This window comes from Cebus imitator, unplaced genomic scaffold (genome assembly GCF_001604975.1).
Source record: "Cebus imitator isolate Cc_AM_T3 unplaced genomic scaffold, Cebus_imitator-1.0 Scaffold9, whole genome shotgun sequence".
NCBI classification, from domain to species: Eukaryota; Metazoa; Chordata; class Mammalia; order Primates; family Cebidae; genus Cebus; species Cebus imitator.
The window spans coordinates 8,062,261-8,085,953 of NW_016107324.1; the positions used below are offsets into that span (position 1 = coordinate 8,062,261).

At 39.8% G+C, this 23,693-nt stretch overlaps 1 protein-coding gene across 3 annotated transcripts in view; it reads right to left on the reverse strand.

Moving 5' to 3' along the window:
- SLC12A1 (solute carrier family 12 member 1) overlaps nt 1-23,693 on the reverse strand; it is a 102,383-nt gene that overhangs the window by 7,655 nt on the left and 71,035 nt on the right. For all 3 annotated transcript variants that reach the window (XM_017545113.2, XM_017545105.2, XM_017545119.2), the window contains exons 21-24: nt 13,166-13,309; nt 9,590-9,721; nt 9,251-9,362; nt 5,824-5,910 (exon numbers count right to left, since the gene is read on the reverse strand). In XM_017545113.2, coding sequence (XP_017400602.1) covers nt 5,824-5,910; nt 9,251-9,362; nt 9,590-9,721; nt 13,166-13,309 — 475 coding nt within the window. The remainder of the gene's footprint in view (nt 1-5,823; nt 5,911-9,250; nt 9,363-9,589; nt 9,722-13,165; nt 13,310-23,693) is intronic.

The window sequence follows — 23,693 nt, forward strand, 5'->3', positions numbered from 1 at the left end:
GAGATCGCGCCACTGCCCTCCAGCCTGGGTGACAGAATGAGACTCCATCTCAAAAAAAAAAAAAAAACATTTCTAATTTGATTCTCATTAAATCTGATTTTTTTCCTTATGAGTACTTTTAACTGACTATGGAATGTTACATGCTATTAAATATAAATAATAATTCACTTTTTAAAAAAACAATAGCTGCTCTGCCTTATCCATCCTTGTTCCTCATAAAAACTCTAAAATTTTTTAAATTGCATATTTTCCTTCCAAGTCCACATAAAATTTCTTCTCTCAAAATAATGTACCAGTTGTTTCTGGGACTACTCTAACATCTTTAAACTAAATTATCTACTTAATTGCTTCTAGTTTTTCTTTGATTTCCACATAAAGATTGTTGTCTTTTTGTCCTATGACTTTTAATTTAGTCTATACAATAAAAAATGGAATTTAACCACAAGAGCTTTTCAGTTTCTCCTGGCTCAATTATTTTCTCATTAGCTTTGCTTTTGTACTCCCTTTCACCCTGGCCCTACTATGTTTATAGATAATGTTGCTATGATAAAATTCCTCCATCAAAACTTACTGATGTTTTACGGGTAGTTGAAAGATTTATTAAAGGCAATTTGAGGGCATTTAAAATTAGCCTCCAACATGGAAATCATTGACAAACTATTTTTGACATTGTGTATCACTTGACGACCAACAAAGAATAGTGATTGAGGGATACTGTAACAGCAGGTAAGCGCTGCCTGGCCAAGGTCCAAGTGGGAGCTGAAACTGGGCCAGTGTTCTATTCTCTAAGCCTTAGTCCCTGGGTCTGGGGCTACAGCAGCCCAGATGAAGAGTTCTCTTTCCCAGATTAGACCATCCAGGGGAGTTGTCTTAATTAAGGCATTACAAATGTGCCAGATGGGCTACTAGTGGCCATCTGTGAGATTTATTGAATGACCAAACTGTGTTCTATAATAGGGTTACTTTCAGGTATTGGAACAGCCATTGTCAACATCAGATATCGACTGTTTTATAAAGTCATATGGCATCACTTATGGCAGGAAGCTGAAGAGAGGACGATGTCTCTTTCAGCACACTCCTGGTGGCCTCTTGTTTCTTCAGCAGGGTATGCTGGCCACAAGGATTTTTTTATTTCATTAAGAATGGATTTGCTTTTTCTACATTTTCCTTAATAGCTTGAAATAACAGAGAGAAAATCTCCAAAATTTTGGAAACTAATTTATTTCCTGACAAAAAATTAACTCTCTTAATTCCAGGATAATGAGGACATATGACAAATACCAAATTAACACGGTGGACATCAGAAGAGGACGTCATGGGACAAAGGTTAGAGTAATAAGAAGAAGAGTGTCCAGACTATGAAAAGTATTCAGAGAATAAAGAGGCTTGGTTAATGGAAGAGGTATGTCAGCCTTCCCAGTGACAGGACAGAAAGGGCGGCCATGCAGGGTGATGACCATGGAAGCTGGACAGAGACTAATATAAAAGAAGGGAAAGGAAGCAAGGACTTGGGTAGAGAAAACCAGATTGACAAGTAAAGAGACAAAGAAATAGAGGGAAAAATTAATCAGTAAACACTGATAATGCTTAGCTAAGGATAAGACCAACAACAGCAAGAAGAATTTGGCTATCAGAAGTGGATGAGGCCAGGTGTGATGGCTCATGCCTGTAATCCCAAAACTTTGAGAAGCCAAGGTGACAGGATCAGTTAAGCTCAGGAGTTTGAGACCAGTCATGGCAACACAGTGAGACTTTTTCTCTACCGAATTAAAAAAAAAAAAAAAAGCTGGGTATAGCAGCTGATGCCTATAGACCTAGCTTCTCAAGAGGCTGAGGCAGGAGGATCTCTTGAGCCTAGGAATTAGAGGCTGAAGTGAGTTATGATTGTGCCACTGCAACCTAGTGTAGATGACAGAGCGAGACCCTGTCTCAAAAAGAAAAAAAAAAGTAGTGGGTGAATAATTCAGGCCTAGCATTAAGTTAGGGCTTATGGAAAATCCGAAGTCTGTAGACACAGTGCCTACCCACTAGACAACAGAAAATGCAAATGCCAAAATGCAGTGACGTAGAGAGTACAATGACATAGAGAATGGAAATTCTTTGAATAAAGAGTGGAAGGCTACCAGAGATTATTGTATGACAACCCAGTTCATATCAGAATGTTAATTCCATTTATCAATGAGAATGACATGTTCTTAATTTTTCGTATGTATTTGGAACTGTAGAAATATAATAATGGAAGGCATTAGAGTATGATGTAAAGAAATACCACAAAGTAACAAACAGTTTAACCCTGTCAATTGCAGCTTTCTTATCACAGTTAATGTATTTTTCTTTCTTTTTTTTTTTTTTTTGAGATGGAGTCTTGCTCTATTGCCCAGGCTGGAGTACAATGGCATGATCTTGGCTCACTACAACCTCCACCTCTTGGGTTCAAGCGATTCTCCTGCCTCAGCCTCCCAAGTAGTTGAGATTACAAGTGCCCTCTACCAAGTCTGGTTAATTTTTGTATTGTTAGTAGAGATGGGGTTTCACCATGTTGATCAGGCTTGTCTTGAACACCTGACCTCAGGTGATCTGCCTGCCTCGGCCTCCCAAAGTGCTGGGATTACAGGTGTGAGCCACTGTGCTCAGCTCTTCTTTCTTTTCTTTTTCTTTTTTTTTGAGACAAGGTCTCACTCTGTCACTTTCAGGCTGCAGTACAGTGGGGTGATCGTGGCTCGCTGCAGCCTTGACTGCCTGGGTTCATGTGATCCTTCTGCCTCAGCCTCCTCTCTAGAACTACAGGCATACACTACCAAGCCTGGCAAATTTTTGCTATTTTTGGGGGGTCTTGCTATGTTGCCTAGGCTGCTCTGGAACTCCTGGGCTCAAGCGATCCTCCCGGCTTGGCCTCCCAAAGTGCTGAGGTTACAGGTGTGAACCACCATACCTTGCAGTTAAGGTGTTTTGTGGAGCCATTTTAACTGATCCACCACCTTGGAAGGATCGTGAATAACCTCAAAGAACATGAAATTCAAGTTTGTTTCATCAGTAAGAATGCATCTTAAATTGGAATAATTTTCATTAGTTATTAAGCTTATATAGAATAACAATAAGTCAAAAGAAGAGGCAAGAAGTCTTGAAAACTGTGGAATTATAACACATCAGGAAGTACAAGAGGAAGAAGAAATGATGGTCAACAGAAAAGGGAAGAGATTTGACAGAACTGTGATAATCTAAGCCATTCCAAGACCTTCACATCCCTCTGTATGGTTCCTCTTGGAGGCCCCACTCCACACGAAATCAAATGTATTTAATTGCATCTGAATGCAACAGAACATATGATTTTCGACTATAAATAATTGAAGACATTTTATAATTGCTAAAGGATAACTCTAAATATTTCATTTAATTTATAATTGGCTATGGTTTCTAAACAATCTTCTTGCAACCTTGCAAACTACTGTGAAGATCCAACCTGCAACTGTTTTCAAATATCAGTGTTGCCAGGTGCGGTGGCTGGTGCCTATAAACCCAGCACTTTTGGAGGCTAAGGCGGGCAGATTGCTTCAACTCAGGAGCTTGAGACCAGCCTGGGCAACATGGCGCAAGCTTGTCTCTGCCAAAAAATTAGCCAGTGTGGTAGCATGTGCCTGTGGTCCCAGCTACCCGGGAGGCTGTGAGTAACTCCCCATATAGGTATCGAGGAAGGATAGCTAAGCAGAATCCTGGCACAATTAAGACCTGGAGAATATCTCAGTTTATAGTGTTACTACTCAGTTATTTCCTTTTATATAATCCTTTATATAATCATATATTAGTTTACAGAATGAGGGCTTGGAGAATATCTCAGTTTATAGTGTTACTGCTCAGTTATTTCCCTTTATACAATCCTCTATATATAATCATGTATTAGTTCATAGAATGAGTGACTAAAGAATATCTTACTACTCAGTTATTTCCATGTATGTATGTATATATACAACTATATCTTAGTTTATAATTGGAGGAATGCCTAGAGCAGACACAGTGCAGAGCATGATTTAAGGGAAAAACAGTTATACCCAGACAAGAATCCACGGCCCAGGCGGCAGCGTTCAGTATTATAAAGATATCTGCTGTATGGCAGGCTTGGGCAAGAGCCACTCCTCCTGATAAAGGAGTTGTACGACCTTGCTCCAGTTCTTGTGGAAGGCTGCCCTCAGAACGGCAATCCACCTTGGTGACTGTGAACTTTATCAGCTCTCGTTACTGTGCTGCTCGAAAAGCGTCTTCCCATAGAACTCACTGGAAGCTGCCAGCAGGTGGCGTAGCCCCTGACAGCTCTGTCACTGCTATGTGACTTAAAACATCCTCCTTTAATTCTTAGTAGCTTGCCCATAGATAGAGGTATCGCACACTGCACCCGCTTCACTGCGCATGGCCCACCTCCATGCCTCAGTGACCTAATGGGGGTGGACCCCTTACTACACACGGCCCTTGGCTCAATGACCTAATGGGAATGGACCCCTTGCTGCTCACTGTCCACCTCCCAGCATAGGTGACCTAATGGGGGTGGACCCCTTGTTTTATTGCTCATGACCCTATCTGTATCCTTAAAGATGACTTCACTCACTGCCCTGCCCCCTAACCTATACACAATAAACACACTTCTGGACATTCGGGGCCTCGCCTGATTCCACTCGTAGGTGGTGTGGCCCCCCAAGCCCAGCTGCATTTTCTTTCTACTTCTGTGTCCTGTCTCTTTATTTCTCGGATCCTGCGCCTCAGCACAGCATAAGGGATACCCCATGACCCTGTGGGCCATCAGCCCTACAGAAGGCTGAGGCGGGAGAATGACCTGAGCCCAGGAGGCAGAAATTGTTGTGAGCTGAGATTGCACTGCTGCACTCCAGCCTGGGCAAAAGAGTGAAACAACATCTCAAAAAAAACCACAAATAGGTTCCCTATTAAAATATTAGTTCCCTTACAGGAAGAGAAAGAGAGAGCAGAATTTTATAGCAAGGAGGTGGCCGTCTACACACCAGGAAGAGGGCCCACAAAGGGAACTGAGTAAGTTAGCAATCTTCTTGCACCCTTGAACTTGGACTTCCCAGAACTTTGCCAGAACCGTGAGAAATCAGTATCTGTTGTTTAATCTACCCAGTCCATGGCATTTTGTTAGAGCAGCCTGGGCTGACGAAGACAATGATGGAGTTGATAAATATAACAATTAATGAGGATTAAAATCACGCCACATTTTGAAGATATTTAAATGATTACTTTGATTTTGTCATTTTTTAATTTATTTGGAAGCCAGTGCATTTCTTTTCCAGGTTTCAGATAGTTTTAGAGGTCCGCCCTCCAAATTCACAGGCCTTACGTGTTGGGTCTTTAGTGCCTCAAAGCTAAAATGGCCCTGGAGTGTTGGTATTGCCAGTGTGCTAAGAAGACACAAGCCGTTTCCACATCTTCTCCATCAGAGCTCCCCATCCAGGCTGCCCACGAGTAACTCTGAATAACAAGACTTGGCCTGATAGCTCTGGTCAGAATAGCATGACCTTGCACTTCCGGCTTCTCTTGCCACCATAGAAACCAACAACAGGAAGGGCAACTCTAAAATACTAACTAACCTGTTTCAGCAGTCCTCCCTCTCAGACTTGTCTTCACTGTAAAAGCTTTTCTTCTCTTTAGAATGTACTTGTTAGTTCTATGTTATGATTATTTAAAGGCCCTTCTTATTAGATTCTATCAAGAAGTCACTGCAGTAAATACGTAACGTTTTTACTGTTTCATAGTCAACACAAAAGAGAATGAGAGAGTACCAGGGGTTATCAATGGATCTTGTTAAATATTTCATACCTCTCTTTGTTTGGCTTAATGTTGATGTCACCAATGATATGGATGTCTGCAAATTTTATCCTAAATTTGCTCAGAAGGGAAGCCATTCTGAAAATATAAAAGGAAAATACTTCATCATTGCATATTTAACTATTTTCAATCAAAGAGTTTTGTGTTTGAGTTAAGACATCAAAAGCAATCACATCTCATTTCAGCTTAGCTTTCAGACAGAGGCCTTTTGGTTGGTGTTTGATTTTCATTACAGTACTTGATGAATGCATCACGTGTGGGCCAAGCTATTTCACTGACGGCATAAAGAAACCCCTCTAGGTGCAGACACTGGCAACAGCCAATCCAACTCTGCATTTATATCCCAGGGAACAGAATGCAAATTTGTCCACATTTCTTATGATTTGAAAGACAGCAAGTCTTAATACGTATGGACTATCATATTAGTGATAATTTCTATAGAGTTACTCACAAACTACTGACAAGTAGCTATCACATAATATAGCATAATATGATACATTATATATGATTAATTATATCTATAAACACATAAATTATATGTTATATAATATATAAACATATATTATAAAATTATACAACCTCATATATTTATATGAGGTTTTTTTCCCAGCAATGGATAACTTTGATATAATGTCAAAGTTACAGAAAAGTTGTAAAGATAATACAAAGAACTCCCAGATTCACCAGTTATTTATATTTTGTCCCGTTTGATTTACCGTTTTCTTTGTTTCTGTCTCTTTGTATTTATCTATCTATTTACTTCTATCTCCATCTATCTACCTATCTACTCTATTCTTTTAAAGTCAGTTGCAGATATCAGGCACCTTTACCCCTAAATTTTTCAGTGAGCAGTTTCTAAGAACAGGGACAATCTTTTATATAAAGAGAGCAGATTTTTAAAAATTGGACAATTGAACATTGATGTCATACTATCATTTAAGTCACAAAACATTTTCAAATTATACTAATTGTTTCAATAAAATATTGCCAACTTTAATAAATATAAAATATTATAGACATTATGTTAGTTTCCATGCTAATGTGATCCTCTTTAAGTGGAATTAAATATATATAATATCAATATATATATAATATATTGCTTTGATTGAAAAGACATATATGCATAATATACATGCAGCCATACACCATATAACAACATCCTGGTCAATGACAGACTGCATGTACGATGGTGGTCCCATAAGATTGTAGTGGAATTCAAAAATTCCTATCACCTAGTGATGTCATAGGTGCAGTAATGGCATAGCACAATGTATTATTCACACGTTTGTGGTGATGCTGGCGTAAACAAACCTACTGCACTGCTAGTCATATGAAAACATAGCACATACAATTACATACAGTACATCATACTTGATCACAATAATAAATGATTGTTACTGGCTTATATGTTTACATACTATGTCTTTTATTATTTAGATTGTACTCCTTCTACTTATTAAAAAGTGAACTGTAAAACAGTTTCAGGCAGGTGCTTCAGGAGGTATTGAGAGGAGAGCGCTGTCATCACAGGAGATGACAGCTCCATGCCTGTTACTGCCCTGGAAGACCTTCCAGGGGACACAAGAAGTGGAGGTGGCAGACAGTGATATTGATGATCCTGATCCTGGGGAGGCCTGCACTCATGTGTGCGCTTGTGTTTCAGTTTTTAACAAAAATATTTAAAAAGAAAATTTTTAAAAATAGAAAAAAGCTTACAGAATAAGGATGTAAAGAAAACACTTTTGCACAGCTGTACAATATGTTTTAAGCTACGTGTTATTACAAAAGGGTCAAAAACGTAGACATTTATAAGGTAAAAAAGTTACAGTAAGCTAAGGTTAATTGGTCACTTTATTATTGAAAAAAGTATTTTTTATTCCCAGGTTCAGCTTTGAAGAAAAATATTTCCGTATAAATCTTGTGTAGCCCAAGTATACAGTGTTGATAAAGTCTACAGCAGTGCAGTCATGTCCGGGGCCCTTGCTTTCACTCACCACTCACTCACTGACTCGCCCACAGCAACTGCCAGTCCTGCAAGCTCCATTCATGGTAAGTGCCTTATACAAGTGGACCATTTTTCATCTTTTATGCTGTATTTTTACTGTACTGTTTCTATGTTTTGATATACAAGTATTTACCATTGTGTTTCAATTGCCTGCAGTATTCAGCTCAGATTTGTAGCCTAGGAACAACAGTGTATGCCATGTAACCTAGGTGTGTAGTAGGCTATACCATCCAGGTTTGCGTAAGCACGCTATGATGTTTGCGCAATGATGAAACTGCCTGACATATTTCTCAGAATGTAACAATGTAGCAATGTATAACTACATGTGTGTGTGTGTGCATATATATATATATATATATATAGAGAGAGAGAGAGAGAGAGAGACAGACATATTCACACTCACAGCCCAATACATCCTAAGAGGGAAGAGAAAATATTAAAAATTACTGAATAAAGTCTGTCATTATTTTATGACTTCTAGAAGTGCTGGTTCCAGGAAGGGCTCAGAGCTTAAATATGCCCTGAGGAAATCAGAGCGGCTGAAGGCGGTTTTCTGGATTTCCACCACAGACGTCTAGATATGTCATGTTCTCAGCATGCTTCTTATTCTCACAACTGGCATCAGCTCTCAATGGCTAAATTAATGAGAAAGATACAGACTTACCCTATGAGATTTTTATTTCTTTAAATTAGAAGAGTTCTCTAAAGTCATCCCTTTTATTTTTATTTTTTTAAAGATGGGGTTTCACCATGACGGCCAGGCTGGTCTTGAACTCCTGACCTTAGGTGATCCACCCACCTCGGCCTCCCAAAGGGCTAGGATTACAGGCTTGAGCCACCGCGCCCGGCCCAGTCATCCCTTTAAACTCTTTCAAACTACAAAGGAGAAACTGGGGACCCAGATACGTTTGGCGGCTGTTGCAAAGTCCTGCAGCTCCTTGATGGCAGAGCTGGGGCTAGAATCCAGGTGCCGTCTCTGCATTTAGTTCTCTTCTCCATATACCGTGCTAAGAGTGCCTGCCATGAATTAGGAGGTCTGAATTCCCCCAGAAAAAAACAACTGGACACAAATTCCTTCAGGCTCTTCTTTTCTTGGAGGCTTTTACTGGTCAGAACAAAATAAGCATTATATGAGATAATGAATCTTCCATTCAAGACTTGAGATGAAGCTTCTGTGGCACATTCCTTTTGGAAAGCATTTGTGGCAGAGGGTCAGAGGACCTTCTTGAAGACAGCGATCAGGAAAAATATGCAAATCATTTACTGACCAGAAAACCAAGTAAACGTGAGGCCTATTCTGGTGGCTTTGTCTTTAAGTCTATTGTATCTCGGAGACATGCAAGTTACTAGAATTAAAGCATTAAAGCAATGAACCTCTGAAATGACCTAACACGTGAGTGGTAAACTACTTACGCAATTTTTTCTTCCTCAATGCGGTTGATCTTCCCTCCGACATAGATTCTTAACTTACAATCTTTCCATTTTTTTCTGAGAGTCAAGATATAGGGGATAAGAAGTGTTAACCCTGGAATAAAGAGTAAATTGGACAGGATGAGTATATTTAAATGGAAGGAAATGAATAACTTTATATCTTTATTCATTCCCACCTTCATAGTTCTTTATAGTTTCAATCTTTGGAGAACACAGAAATGTTATTCTCTAACCAGTATTTTCTCATATACCGCCTTTGGCAGTTTTAAATTTATCAAAACTGAAATTCTTCTCCCTTGTGTATTTTCTGAAAGTTTTTACCTCCATCATCAAACAACCACCAAACATCAATTGTGCCTTTTTCTTGTTTCTTTTTAAATTGAGTGCTTGCTTCCACCAGTTTCTGGTTGAACTCTCCCACATGCATTGACTGGATTGTGTTGATGCTGCCATCTGAAACAGAAGAGGGATTGATGCACCTGTTTGCTTTTGAGGGCAGGAACAAAATAACTTTCTAATCAATCTACTGGTGAAAATAGAGAAAAGGTCACAGATTCCTGTTTATTATACTTAAAATAAATAGTGACTCTATTCTTCAAAAGGCAGAGGTAAAAATCTAATCTCACAATAATTTAGACCACCTTCAATAGTTAAATAAAATATTGGCAGTTAACAGTTAAGTAAAACAGCTTTATGATTATAGTTTTTATTAAAAAGCAATGGATTATTTTCAGAACTTTAGTAATCTATCTCAGAGTGGAGTTATTATTTAGGCATGTAATAATACTAATAGCCAAAATATCCCCATTTCTCCAAATCTCAGATATAAATCAACTTAATAATATTAATACTTTTATATTTACTTAAAGAACATATGGTAAGTGGTTTTCTAGAAATAAGCTATAGAATCAGAAATATCCTTTAATTAGGGAATTCATTCATGAAGCACTAGTTTGGTTTAAGTTCCATTCAGGTCTGGTTTATAAAATTTGCCAGGGGCCATGTGCATCTTTTTTTTTTTTTCCTTTTGAGGTGGAGTTTCACCCTTGTTGCCCAGGCTGCAGTGCAACGATGCAATCTTGGTTCACCATAACCTCTGCCTCCCGGGTTCCAAGCAACTCTCCTGCCTCAGCCTCCCGAGTAGCTTGGATTACAGGCATGCACCACCACGCACAGCTAATTTTGTATTTTTAGTAGAGGCAGGATTTCTCCATGTTGGCCAGGCTAGTCTCAAACTCCTGACCACAGGTGATCCACTGGCCTTGCCTCCCAAAGTGCTGGGATTACAGGTGTGAACCACTGTGCCCGGTGACCATGTGCATCTTGAATTCTCTATGACTATTTGGTCCCATAGTTGGCCTCACTTACTCCTCTGTTTTCAAGGAATCTTGTAAAGCTAAGGTAAAGCCATTTGAGCTATTTGAATCTTTGTGAATTAGATGAAAATACAAGCTAGAAAATATGGAAATACAAAATATCTTTACTTGAGTTATAATTAAGGGTGCATATAAAATAGTTAAAAATTTTAAAAATGCAATTTCTACCCTAAGATGGATACAATGAAAGTGTACCAGGGAACTAGGCCAGTGTTGGGGCAGGACCCTTGTTCCTGTTTGCCAGGAGGGGTTTCTTTGCCACAGTGTACATAGCATTTCTCATATCTGTATCTTTGTAAGTTGTGACTTTATTGCTCTATTTCAAAGAGGTGGTGTCAGCCCGGTGCTTAGAGGAGGGCTGACAGCCTCTTCAGAGCTTTCTCTCTGATCTAAGAGGTTCTGAAGATGCTTTGTTCTATCTGGTGCCATTTCCATGTTTGGGGTCTGTCATTCTGAAGCAATGACCTGATATTGTTTTTTACATCCCTGGGACCACTGAGGGAGAAAAATTTATTTACAAAATGGACCAAGCTCTGCCCTTATAGGCAAGTCAGAACATCCAGAGGCTTCCTGTTCATACTCAGGTGCCTGGGGGCAGGATTGGTTCTGATCTAGAACTCAAAAGAGTTGACAACTAACAGAAGCCCAGAGTAGTGAATGGGCCCACTTTAGAGCTGTGTTTAAACTTCTAGGTATTAAAACAGTACATCATATTACTACTTTTCTAAACAATTTGACATGTTGACTTTTGGAAGAGTATATTTTTGCCAAAATAAGTATTGTGATGCAGAAATAAGCTTCCAGAATAAATAACAAGTCCTGGTGTCATAATAAGGATGTTAATGCTTCCCTCTCCCCAGCTACAGCATACTATTGGGCTATGACTTTTGAATTTTCCATTATTTTCCAGACTGTACAACTTAACAGAGCAGATTTAATGGATTGTTAACTTTTCTCACAATTAAACCAAATAATTAGAAAGAAAAGAAGATAGTAGTTAGCATCCAGAAACAGTTTTATTTAAATATTTTCACCCTGAAAGTCCTGATGTAGCTTCAACTTGAATTCAAACACATCATTTACATCATTTTAAGGTGGACTGTAAGGAATAGGTCACAGCCCATGGGACATCCCTGGAGCTCAGGAGCCCAGAGTATTTGAAGTGAGGCAATATTTGGATTTCCGATCATTCTCTTTAGAGATATAAACTATTATTTTATAGGTGAAATTTCATCCGTGGGCTGTAGTAGGAGAGCAAACAGACAAGTACAGGGTAGGAGACGGCCCTGTCGAAGAGCCTCTTTAAAGGACTGGCGCCGGTCAACCTAGACCAGAAGCCTGCTAAGTCTCCACTTGGATCCTGCTATTTGATTTGGAGACCCTCCCAGAGAAACCATCTTTTCCTGGCCTCACACCAAAGTATGACTTCAGTAACTTCAGGACATGCGTGCAAAAAGAAATGCCTGGTGACATTCTGATTCTCGACCAGCAGAGGTCACTGTGTACCTAATTAAACTCAAACCTATGGCGTTTTGGAAAGTAATTTTCCAGAAACCAAACATTTGAATCATCTGTTTATAAAATGTATAACAAACTGTCCCATCCTCTGATCCTCTGTCCCAGGACTGCATGCCAGAAGTTCACAGATAAGTGTACCATTTAGATGAAATCTACAGGTTGTAAGTATCTATTAATAAAGTTCTAAGCCCTTGCCGGGCGCGGTGGCTCAAGCCTGTAATCCCAGCACTTTGGGAGGCCGAGGCGGGTGGATCACGAGGTCAAGAGATCGAGACCATCCTCGTCAACATGGTGAAACCCCGTCTCTACTAAAAATACAAAAAATTAGCTGGGCATGGTGGCACATGCCTGTAATCCCAGCGACTAAGGAGGCTGAGGCAGGAGAATTGCCTGAACCCGGGAGGTGGAGGTTGCGGTGAGCCGAGATCGCGCCATTGCACTCCAGCCTGGGTAACAAGAGCGAAACTCCGTCTCAAAACAAAACAAAACAAAACAAAACAAAACAAAACAAAAAAAAAGTTCTAAGCCCTGCATTCTGGTTTATGATAAAGACACTTTTTTTTTTGAAATCAGTGCTCTAGCTGGATACCGTATTTGCATGTACTAGTCATCTTTCAGTTCCCTGAAATGTCTGCAAGGGAAGGGTGTGTGTGGATAAGACAGTTTGGGTATTGGCTCTTAAATTTCTATATCCCCTTTCCATCTTAACTGAGAAATTTCTATTTTATGGCATGCAATCTGCTGAAGCACTATTTGACTCCCAAACCAAATATTATGTTTTAAAAATAATTTTTGACAGTAAGATGGTACAAAGCACTTAATGATGATGACAAATGACAATAGCTACTACCTTTTATCCATACTACCTTCTAGAAATAAATTTTTCAGTTCCTACCCACACTCAATGCCCCCAACATCTTAAATGCTGACTTCAGACTCTTTATAGATCCTCAAATAGTGACTCATCTTGTAAAATTTCTGGCAAATTTTAAAAAGTGCTTACCGTTTTTAGGCGTTGTCTTGGTGATGTTCAACTTGCCAACTTTTTTAAACAAGCCTCGGATGCCTCCACTTCCCTCTTCACACTCGTTGTCTTTGATAGTGGCTTCCAATGCTACTCTCTCCTGTTCTAATCTCTCTAATTCCTCTGATGAAAGAAGACAAAATCGATACTTAACTCAGAGCTATAAAGTTTCTAGAAACAGTCTTATAAACTTTTAATACTTAAAATGGTATATATGTGATAAAATAATTGTTTATATATAGCATATTTTTAAAAATGATTTTTACATATTACCTTTTAATAAAAGTAATATATTTTGGCTGGATGAGGTAGCTCATGCCTTTAATCCCAGTACTTTGAGAAGCCAAGATGGGTGTGGCACTTGAGCCCAGGAGTTCAAAACCAGCCTGGACAACATGGTGAAACTCCATCCCTATGAATGATACAAAAATTAGCCAGGAGTGATGTGTAGTGCCAGCTACTTGGGAGGCTGAGGTGAGAGGATCACCTGAGCCTGGGAGGTAGAGGCCGCAGTGAGCCATGGTCATGCCACTGCGTTGCACCTGAGTGAAATTCTGTCTCCAAAAGAAAAAAAAATTCCATAATACATCATAGTAAATTGTATTCAGAAAATTTGTCACAACTAGCTTAGAAAAATAGCTCTACATGGCTGGGCGCGGTGGCTCACGCCTGTAATCCCAGCACTTTGGGAGGTCGAGGCAGGCAGATCATGAGGTCAGGTTGCGACCATCCTGGCTAACAAGTGAAACCCCGTCTCTACTAAAAATACAAAAAATTAGCCAGGTGTGGTGGCATGTGCCTGTAGTCCCAGCTACTCGGGAAGCTGAGGCAGGAGAATCGCTTGGACCAGGGAGGTGGAGGTTGCAGTGAGCTGAAATCGCGCCACTGCACTCTAGTCTGGATGACAGAGTAAGACTCTGTCTCAAAAAAAAAAAAAAAAAAAAAAAAAAAAAAAAAAAAAATAAAAAAAAAAAAAAAAAAAAAAAAAAGAAAAGAAAAATAGCTCTACGTGTTAAGTTATGATACATGAAGTTACTGGATTTTTATTTGTGAGGGCAAGAGAGGCTATTTAATGCCATCCTTATTCACTACCATGCAAAAACAAACAAACAGAAAACCTTGCACACTGTAGCCACTGATTTACTGACCTAAACTAGTGGGTCAGATGTTTTACAACTGGAAGTGACAAAATTACAGAAGTACACTGGCTATATATCAGACACACAACAAGGCCTCGTGAATTGAAACATAAAACTAGACAGCAAAGATTAAGAAAAGATAATAAAATCTTACAATAAACTCTTTAGGCTCTGGATACAAATTAGAATGGAAAATATCCACCAGCAATTCCTTTCGATAAGCAAAATACTTCGTGGAGTAGGTGGACCAAAGTCAAAGAAATAAAAGCTGAGGCTTCTGGGTGCCTGTCAGAGTTCACATTGCTAAAAGGGTCTTATGACACATTTTAGCCTGGAACAGGAGTCAAGCAGTGTAAAATTGCCTGCCCAAGGTTTAGGCCCACTATCCGAGCTTTGATGTCGTATCTGGGTGCCTTTTATCTTTTTGGATTCTGATTGTGACGAAAATTTCCTAGCTGCTATGTAATGTGCTGGATCTCTCTTCGACTCAGCCTGCACTGGATCAGGGTAAATAAGACTTTCAAAGCAGTCATATGACACTGCTACACTTAGGCGGCTTCTTGCTTCTTGCTTACACTGGGTGAGGTGGCACTCTTGTCAGATGCCCTGATCATATTGCCTGCTGAGAACAGAGTCCCAGAAAATGAGCAATGCTCAGAGGAAAAGGATAGAAAACCTAGATTCAGTGTTACAAAACACTGGGAGAGCTTCTGTAAATGTCAACCCTCGGAGCCCATTGCCTTATCTCGCTGTGAAGCGAAGCTATACAAACTCCAGATTTATCAATTATGTGCTAACTAAATCTGTCAGGACAGTCACATCCCTAGACGATGCTGCTATTCAGCTACACAGAATTGTCTGGCCCCTTTCCAGGTCTTAGCAATTAATCTTTTGCCAGTGGCATGAGATTTAAGGTCAAATCACCCATGTGATTTCCCCAAAGCTTCAAAGGTTCTCAAGATCAGCAGCTATAGAAAATCTGAGAAATTAGACTGATGGTATTAAAGCTCAGACAGAAGTTGCTTACCCCTGACTTTTGAAAGGTGAAGACAAGCTGCATTGCACTGGGGTTCATGACCGATTATAGCTCTGCTGCTGGCTTTATGTGACATTTGGCAAGTAATTTACTTTTTCTATGCCTCAGATTTCCCGTCTGTGAAATGGAAAACTGTAACCCTTTCCCTTTCCCACCCTCCTGGCTTTGCAAAAAGAATAAACAAAGTTTCTGCAGTGTTTTGGAACTCCTAAAAGAACAGAGCAAGAGCTGCATTCTGTAGGCAGTGTATTTATGCAACGTTTGGAAATGGGCCTAGTCATGCAAAACAAATTGAGTATTTTCAGATGCCTGGGAGTTATTTTAGCAGTTACTATTTATTGCACACTCTTTGGGTGCCAGGGACCGTGCTGCATTTTATTCCTTTCCAAACAACTCTGAGATAGTTACTACTATTATCATCTTTGTTTTGTAGATGAAGAAACGAATAGGTTCGGTGACTTGTCTGATATCACCCAGCAAGTTACAGGGTTCATATGCAAGGAGATCTGCATACGCTTCCCACCATGAAGACTCTCCTCCCGTGGCTTATCATTATGATTTCAGAGTTGTTTTATTACCCTCCTACGCTTTATCATCGGATGAACCTAAACACTCTGAGGCACATGGTGTAATGCTAAGTTAATCCCCCCAAACAATGGCCCATCCAACATGTCATTTTGAAAGGAGGACCCTAAAGATACGGGTCTATATGGCAGGCTGCACCAGAGCAGCAGCATTGGAACCTAGATTTTGTTGTCACTGTCTTGAAACACCCTAGCTGCTATCTTGCCTTCTGGGGTGTTTCAGGGGGCCAGTTGCAAGGTAACCTGCTCTTTGCAGTCCTCTGGTGTGGTAACTGTAAAGGCTGCCCTGGGAAGGGATTCTTCTCTTTTTTGGTTGGGGGGGTGCGGCGGGCTCCAGTGGACCCTATGCTTAGTCACTGGTTGCTCTTTAATCTCTAGTTTGGACAAAGAAGGAAAAAAAGATAAATCCGCCTTTGTAATGGAGTCAGCTGGCTGAGCGAACTGGGAGCGATTCCAGCAGCTTGCTTGAAGGTATGTGCACAGCCCATCCAGAACAGAGCAAGCTGCAAAATTGCAGGCCTGAGAGACAAAATCAAATTTTGCTCGAATGCTTGAGATGTAGCCATTTCCTCAAAGATGATAGAGACAGAGGATGACAGAGAGTATCTATTCTAAAGGCTAAAATCAGCTTGCTTTGACATCTTGGATTTTCAGATCCATACCACGGTATGATCCCCATTTGCATAGTGATTTTCACAAGTTCTTATTGGAGTTAATTTTTAATTATTCACTTGGTAGGTGATCTAAGGCCTCCTTCTGTGCACTCCTTCCTTTTCACATTTCAACACTAAACAGAAGTGATGCTTTGATTATGTGTTCTTCTGAAGGATCTATCTAGTGTACTGCTTGCCTCTGTTTGCATGCAGGGAAATTAAGAGTAGACTTTGTCAAAACATTTTTGTCAACCCCAGAAATACTGGCTAGATGACTTGCAAAGGCATACCATTAGCCACAAGGGGAGCAAGCCAAGAAAGTATGAATGAATGGGTGTAAGTTGATTTTCACTGGCCTGACAATAAAAGTTATTTATTCTATCATCACCACCATCACGACTACATTTTTAAAGTTCAGAAATTACAAAGCCCTTTCCACATAGTATCTCATTTGATACCAATACTGGGATGTAGGCAGAGCTGGTATTATTCTCCCCATTTTACCGAAAAGGAAACTTGGGCTCAGAAAGTTCAAGTGATTTGTCCAGGGTAGCACAGCTAGTGACCCAAGTCTTCGGCTCCCAGTTCTAGTGTTTGTCCCTTTTCTCCCTTCTTCTTCAGTGACATTGCCTTGCTCACAATATCTGCCTGCTGAGGAATACCCAGTCTGTATATTTTCTAGAAACCATCCCCTAATTTATCAATCAGAATCAATCTCCTCTACATTTCCGTAATACCTTGCTTAAACTTTTATTCCACTAACTATAACTGTGTGACTCGGATGCCTATCTTATCCACAATGGACTGCAGACTCCTGGAGGGCAGAACTTACGCCCTATTTCATTACTAACATTTATTGAGAGTATACTGTGTGGCAAGTACAAAGCCAAATGCTTTGCAGCCATCAAATTCTTTAATCCAAAACAATAGATCAGTGACATAGGTACTGTCATTATTTCCATTGGAAAATGCAAAAAGTGAGACACAGAGAGGATGAGTAACTTGACCAATGTCACACAGACGAAAGGTGTCAAAGTTGGGATCCAAACCCAGACCTGTCTATTCCAAACCCGATGCTTGGACCTCACATTATCCCTCCGACGTTCTTCATTGTGCCACCCCTCCTTGCTAGTACCTGGAACCATATTTGCACCAATAAGCCCTTTAGAATTGTGTGTTGAAATAAAGAACAGGTCAATACTATTTAATTCAGTTCAGTATTTTTGAAAGTACTGTTTTTATAAAAGAAGAAAAATAAGTGCAGAGTTGTGAAGAATGGGGGTGTGAGAAGGGTGTGTGTGTGTGGGGGTAAGTATAAAAGACAATGTTTGAAAGAAGTGCAGTTAATACTGTATACAAAGTTATATAAAAAAAGAGGGACAGACAGGGGAACCAGGAAGATAAGAGCCTGGGAGATGGAAGCATGAGAGGCAAGTGGGGAAGGAGAGGGAACTTCTCCCTGGAAAAGGCCACCACCTGGAAATCCTGTAATGGTAACTACTGGGAACTTGAATGCACTGGATGATTCTGTAGTATGTCATAATTTATAAGGACACACTGCTACAGAGAGAGAGAGAGAAAGACAAAGAGATAGGGAGAGAGATAAAGACAAAGAGATAGAGATAGGGATAGAGAGAGAGATAGAGATAGAGAGCATGCCTGCCCTTCTCTCATTTCAAGATGTTTATAACCTCAACCCGAGGTTCTAATGGTGGAAGAAAAAGCTTAGACGTTTAGGTTCTCCCAGTTGAGGGAAGGTTTCTAATCAATTTTGTATGTCTTCACAGTAATAACTAAGAATGACTCTTGAGCCATACTTTCATGTAAATGCCAAAACTGCTTTGAATAGTAGTTACTGTATTTTCAAGTGTTTTATAAATTGATTATATGGTACCCAGTTGTAGTGACTATATTTTAAAATTCAATTTACTTGTCAAGATTGCTTCAAATGCTATGTCCCCAGTCTTCTTCTTCTTCTTCTTCTTCTTTTTTAAAGACGTCTTTTAGAAATAGGCAGAGGTCTACAAATTACAATCTGCTTTGAACCTTAAGGGTAGAGTCGTTAATTATCTGACAGCAGAAGGGAGAGCAGGGAAACCCAGTGGGGTAATGGAATCCCCTCCCATTTTACAGCATCTTTTTTTCTTTATTAATTATTAAGTTAATAATTCTTTCCTTGGTCAATCAACTCAAAGCTGTAAATGCTCATATGAATCAATGTGCTGTACCCCAGGTGAAGTCTAGTTGAATTGAAGGCAGGAAGCAATCCTGCAGTGGTTGCCTTCTATCAAGTAATTATTTACTACACCGCCATCTGTCTTTATTCTGCTAAGCTACTCGATCAGACACAGCAGTATCCCCATACTCTGAGTTGGTCACAGACCATGCTGTGCTTACATGGAATGCCTGACCACAATATATTGCAAATCACGTTTCATCACTTTATTTCTTACCAGTACAATTTGGATTCTTTGTTGTAGCTGGAAAACTTGCTGGGAAGTAAGCAATATATAATATCATGGTTTTTGTTTTTTTTTGCATTGTCAGGCAATAAATTAATTTATTAAGAGAACCTATCAGTCATCAGTATTGGATGAGTTGCTGCAGTGTACAAGTTACAATGTTATGAGCATCGATCTTATTTATATTAAAAGTTATTCTCCTCACATAAGCCTGTGATACAATATAAATATAAAAATATATACAATATAAAAATAATTGTCATTAGCTGGTAAATTATCTATAAAGCTGATTTCTATTCACTACTTTATTAACTATAGTATATGGGCACTCCGAATTGCTAATATTTCCTTTAAATTATAATCTGTGATGACACTGTGGTGCCTGTGTTGGAAAAGCTATGATGATAATCATTAACATAGTATAATGCAATACTTAAGATTTATCAGGCCCTTATTAGGCCATGAATTACAGCATAATATAATGAAATGCAAGTCTATTTCTTCCAATTCAAAATCTAATAAGAGGTTTGTGTCATAAATTACATAAACCTCAAAACAATGCATGGAAATGTGGCTGAAAGTTAATTTCTATCATTATGTTGTTTTTCTGCATGTTCTTCCTGTACTTGTGTAACATTGTTTTTCTTTGTTTACCCTAGATAGTTGGTACTTGTAATTATTTTATTAGCATCCAACTGTATTTTCCCTTTCTTAAGAAGCAGAAATATTTCAAACATCAAAGTTTATTTAAATAGGATACAACCCTTGGGAAATTAAAAGGGGATGCAGTTTGCTGCCAGGATTCTTTGAGAAATACTGTATAACTTGGTTACTGTACTGCTTTATAGAGGTAAATTGAGGATGCGTCTCGGCAGATGGAACAATGAGGGGTGGGAGCAATGCTTTTCAGCTACATCACATCTTTCTACTTGAAGAGATCAACATAACACACAAAGCTAATGTGTAATGTAAATACAAGTTATATTTTGCATTTTCATTTGTGGATGGAAAACATTATAGCACAAAAGCCAGGAAAAAAATTAAAGTAAAACCTAGGAAGTTCGCAACAGAACAGTTCTCTTAATACTCAGTTCTTGTAATTGCCCTCAACAAGGGGGCTGCCCTCTTACCATAGACAGGCAGTGCCCTTGTTGGGTGTCTTAAGGAACACATAGCTTTGCCTCATTCCCAGAGCTCAGATTTCACTATTGCCTCTTGTTATATGTCATCATCTTCTCTAGCTCTTCTTTTTAACAGATAAAATAGGTGCTTCAAACAGATATAGGTTTGAATCCCAGCTCTACTAATGACTAGCCTTGTAAATCTTGGGTAAGTCTCCATTTTACTAGCTGTAAAATGGGGACAATGATAATACTCTCCTCATAGGGTAGCTGGGATGATAAATGTTATATATAAACATGAAGCACAATAGATGGCACAGAAGAGGTGCTCAAATATTTTAGCAATTGTTGCTACTAATGTATTAAGTTCTCTTAGGAGGGGATATACATTAATAGGGAACACTCACTGAGTGGGATTTAGTATTTCTGATCTGGAGATTTAGAATGTCCATAAAGAAGAAAAGGGGCATAAAAAGGAAGTCTAAAAGCACGAATAGATAACCTTTTATGCTACAATTTTGCATGGGATGTACTCTCCTCGCAGTTTTATTTTTACATGTTCTTCATTGTCATAGAGTATACATAATCAGATAATAGCTCTCCATCTTACAGAAACCCTTGATCTCTAGTTTTTTTCTTTGTCCTCCTCTTCCCCTACAACATACCAGAATGGTTGCATCAGAAAATTCACCTCATCCATTCATATTATTTCCTGTTTTGATGGAGACAATCATGAACCAGCAAATAGAATATGAATGGATCAGGCAATAGCCCTTAAAAATCCTTTTTTCTGTCTGCTGAACCTACCCAGAAATGCCCTGATGCTGCTCCTGTGCCTTGGAGACTTCATGCTGCCAGGGAAAACTGGACAACCACAGCTGGGTTTTCACTGTTGCACACTGATCAGTTCTTGCTGATCTCTTTCATTCTCCATCATGACTTTTAAAAATGCTTACTAGTTTCTTCTCATTCTCAGTTAAACCATGCCTCTCACTTTAAGAATTAAACCATTACTCCAGCTTAAAAGGAAGAATTGAGACGATTGTGCATTATCTTCTTCAACTGACTATTCTACTCTCACAAATCCACATATCCCATCATCAATCCTCCCCTCCTTTGCTCCAATTTTAGATAAAGTGTTCTTCTGTTTCAGGCTGACTCTTTCATCCACAGCTTTCCCTCAGTTTTCTGTTCTTCCTGGGTCTTACTCCATGGGTCGCCTCTTTCTTTGCCTACCTCCTCATTTCTTTGCACACTCTCGTGCCATTTCCTCTGTCTGGAAACATGATTTGATCTCCCATTCAAAGGTCTATAGGTCCCCCACAGAAAGCCTGCTGAATCTCACTCCTCTCGTTACCATCCATACTTCTTTTTCTTTTTTTTTTTTTTTTTTTTTTTTTTTTTTTTTTGAGATGGAGTTTCGCTCTTGTTACCCAGGCTGGAGTGCAATGGCACGATCTCGGCTCACCGCAACCTCCGCCTCCTGGGTTCAGGCAATTCTCCTGCCCCAGCCTCCTGAGTCGCTGGGATTACAGGCACGCGCCACCATGCCCAGCTAATTTTTTGTATTTTTTAGTAGAGACGGGGTTTCACCATGTTGACCAGGATGGTCTCGATCTCTTGACCTCGTGATCCACCCGCCTCGGACTCCCACAGTGCTGGGATTACAGGCTTGAGCCACCGCGCCCGGCCCCATCCATACTTCTTAGAAGAGTTGGCTGCATCCAGATCCTCTGCTTGTTCATCTCATAGTCTCTCCTCAAACCATGGCAATCTCGATTCTGATAACCCTGCTTTACAGAAATTGCTCTAAGATTATCTGTGTCGTGCCAATTCCATTTGATTTATGATCTCACTGTACATTTCTCCTGCATTTGGCAATGTTGCTTACTCTCCCCATTTTGAGCCCTGTTCTCCCATGGTTTCCCTGACCCCAGACTTCCAATTTCCTCACCTTTCTGACCTCTCCTCCTCTTCTTCAGGGCCTTTTCCCTACACTTTGGAGTCCTCGGCTACACACAGTCTTTGAGTTGTATTTTCCAGGGTGATGGTTTCAATCCACATTAACCATGATGTCTTCTGTATTAGTCTGCCCAGGCTGTTTAATACAGGATGTCTTAAACAACGCGCAATTATTTCCTCACAATTCTGGAGACCAAAAGTCCGAGATCAAGGCATCAGCTGGATTGATTTTATTCTGAGGCCTCTCTTCTTGGCTTGAAGACAGCTGCCTTCTCATCATGTCTTCACACCATCACCCCTCAGTCTGTATGCTAATCTCCTCTTCTTATAAGGACATCCAGTGATAAGGGAGTAGGGCCCACCCAAAGAACCTCATTTAATCTTAAGTTTTGTCTCTTTAAAGATCCTGCCTCCAAATACAGTCACATTCTGAAGTACTGGGGGAAAGGACTTCAACATATGAATTTGGTGGGGAGACACAGTTCAGCCCACAACATCTCCTAAATCTGTATTTCCAGCTCAGATTTCTCCTTTATGATGAGGGCTAACTGCCTATTAGACATTTCCCATAGGATTTCCCACAGAAGATTGTTTGAAATTGACCCCAGCATCTCCTCATTAAACCTATACTTCCTCTTGCATTTCCCATTTCCATTGGCTCATCCAGTCAGCTAAGGAGTTCTTCTTTACTCCTCTTTTTCCCATATCCCACATATCCAATCATCTCCCAAACGCTGCTTCTCAAGCCTGCAAAATACTTTTCAATTCTGCTCTTTTCTCGCCATCCCTACTGAGGCTGCCCTAGTTCAAGCTGCCACCTTCTCTTGTTTGATTATTGCAGAACTCTCTGATCTGTCTATTTCCATTCTAGTCCTGAGTCCATGCCCCATAAAAAGCGCATGAGATCTAAAACCCAAGTGTGACCACATTATTCCCTCACTTGAATCTCTCTAATGGCTCCTTGTTATCTGCAGAATGTGATCCATCTTTTTAATATGGCAAATGAGGCTTTTATAGTCTGGATCCTCCTTAGAGTGGCAACCTCATGTTTTACTGTTGTCGGCTTCCTACTTTTCACTTGAGTAACATGAATCTGCGTTTGGTTGTCTATATATTCCATTCCTCTCTACTCCCAAGTCTTCACCTTTGCAAATGCTTTCCTCTTTGTCAGGAGTGCATCCTCCAAACTGTCTTCCTTACTTTTCTCTCCCTTAATTTTGTCTGGATGAGCCTACTCATCCAATAAATCTCAAATCAAAGGTAATTTTTTCCAGAAAGCCTTTTTGGAGTTAGCTGCCTCTTCTTTCTTTCCCATAATTCCTTATTCATACCTATTATAATGCTAATAATCGATCTACTTCCCTTACTAGACTGTGTGCCTCTTGAGGGTACAGACAGAATTTATTTATTTATTTATTTATTTATTTTCTTTGGGACGGAGTTTCGCTCTTGTTACCCAGGCTGGAGTGCAATGGCACGATCTCGGCTCACCGCAACCTCTGCCTCCTGGGTTCAGGCAATTCTCCTGCCTCAACCTCCTGAGTAGCTGG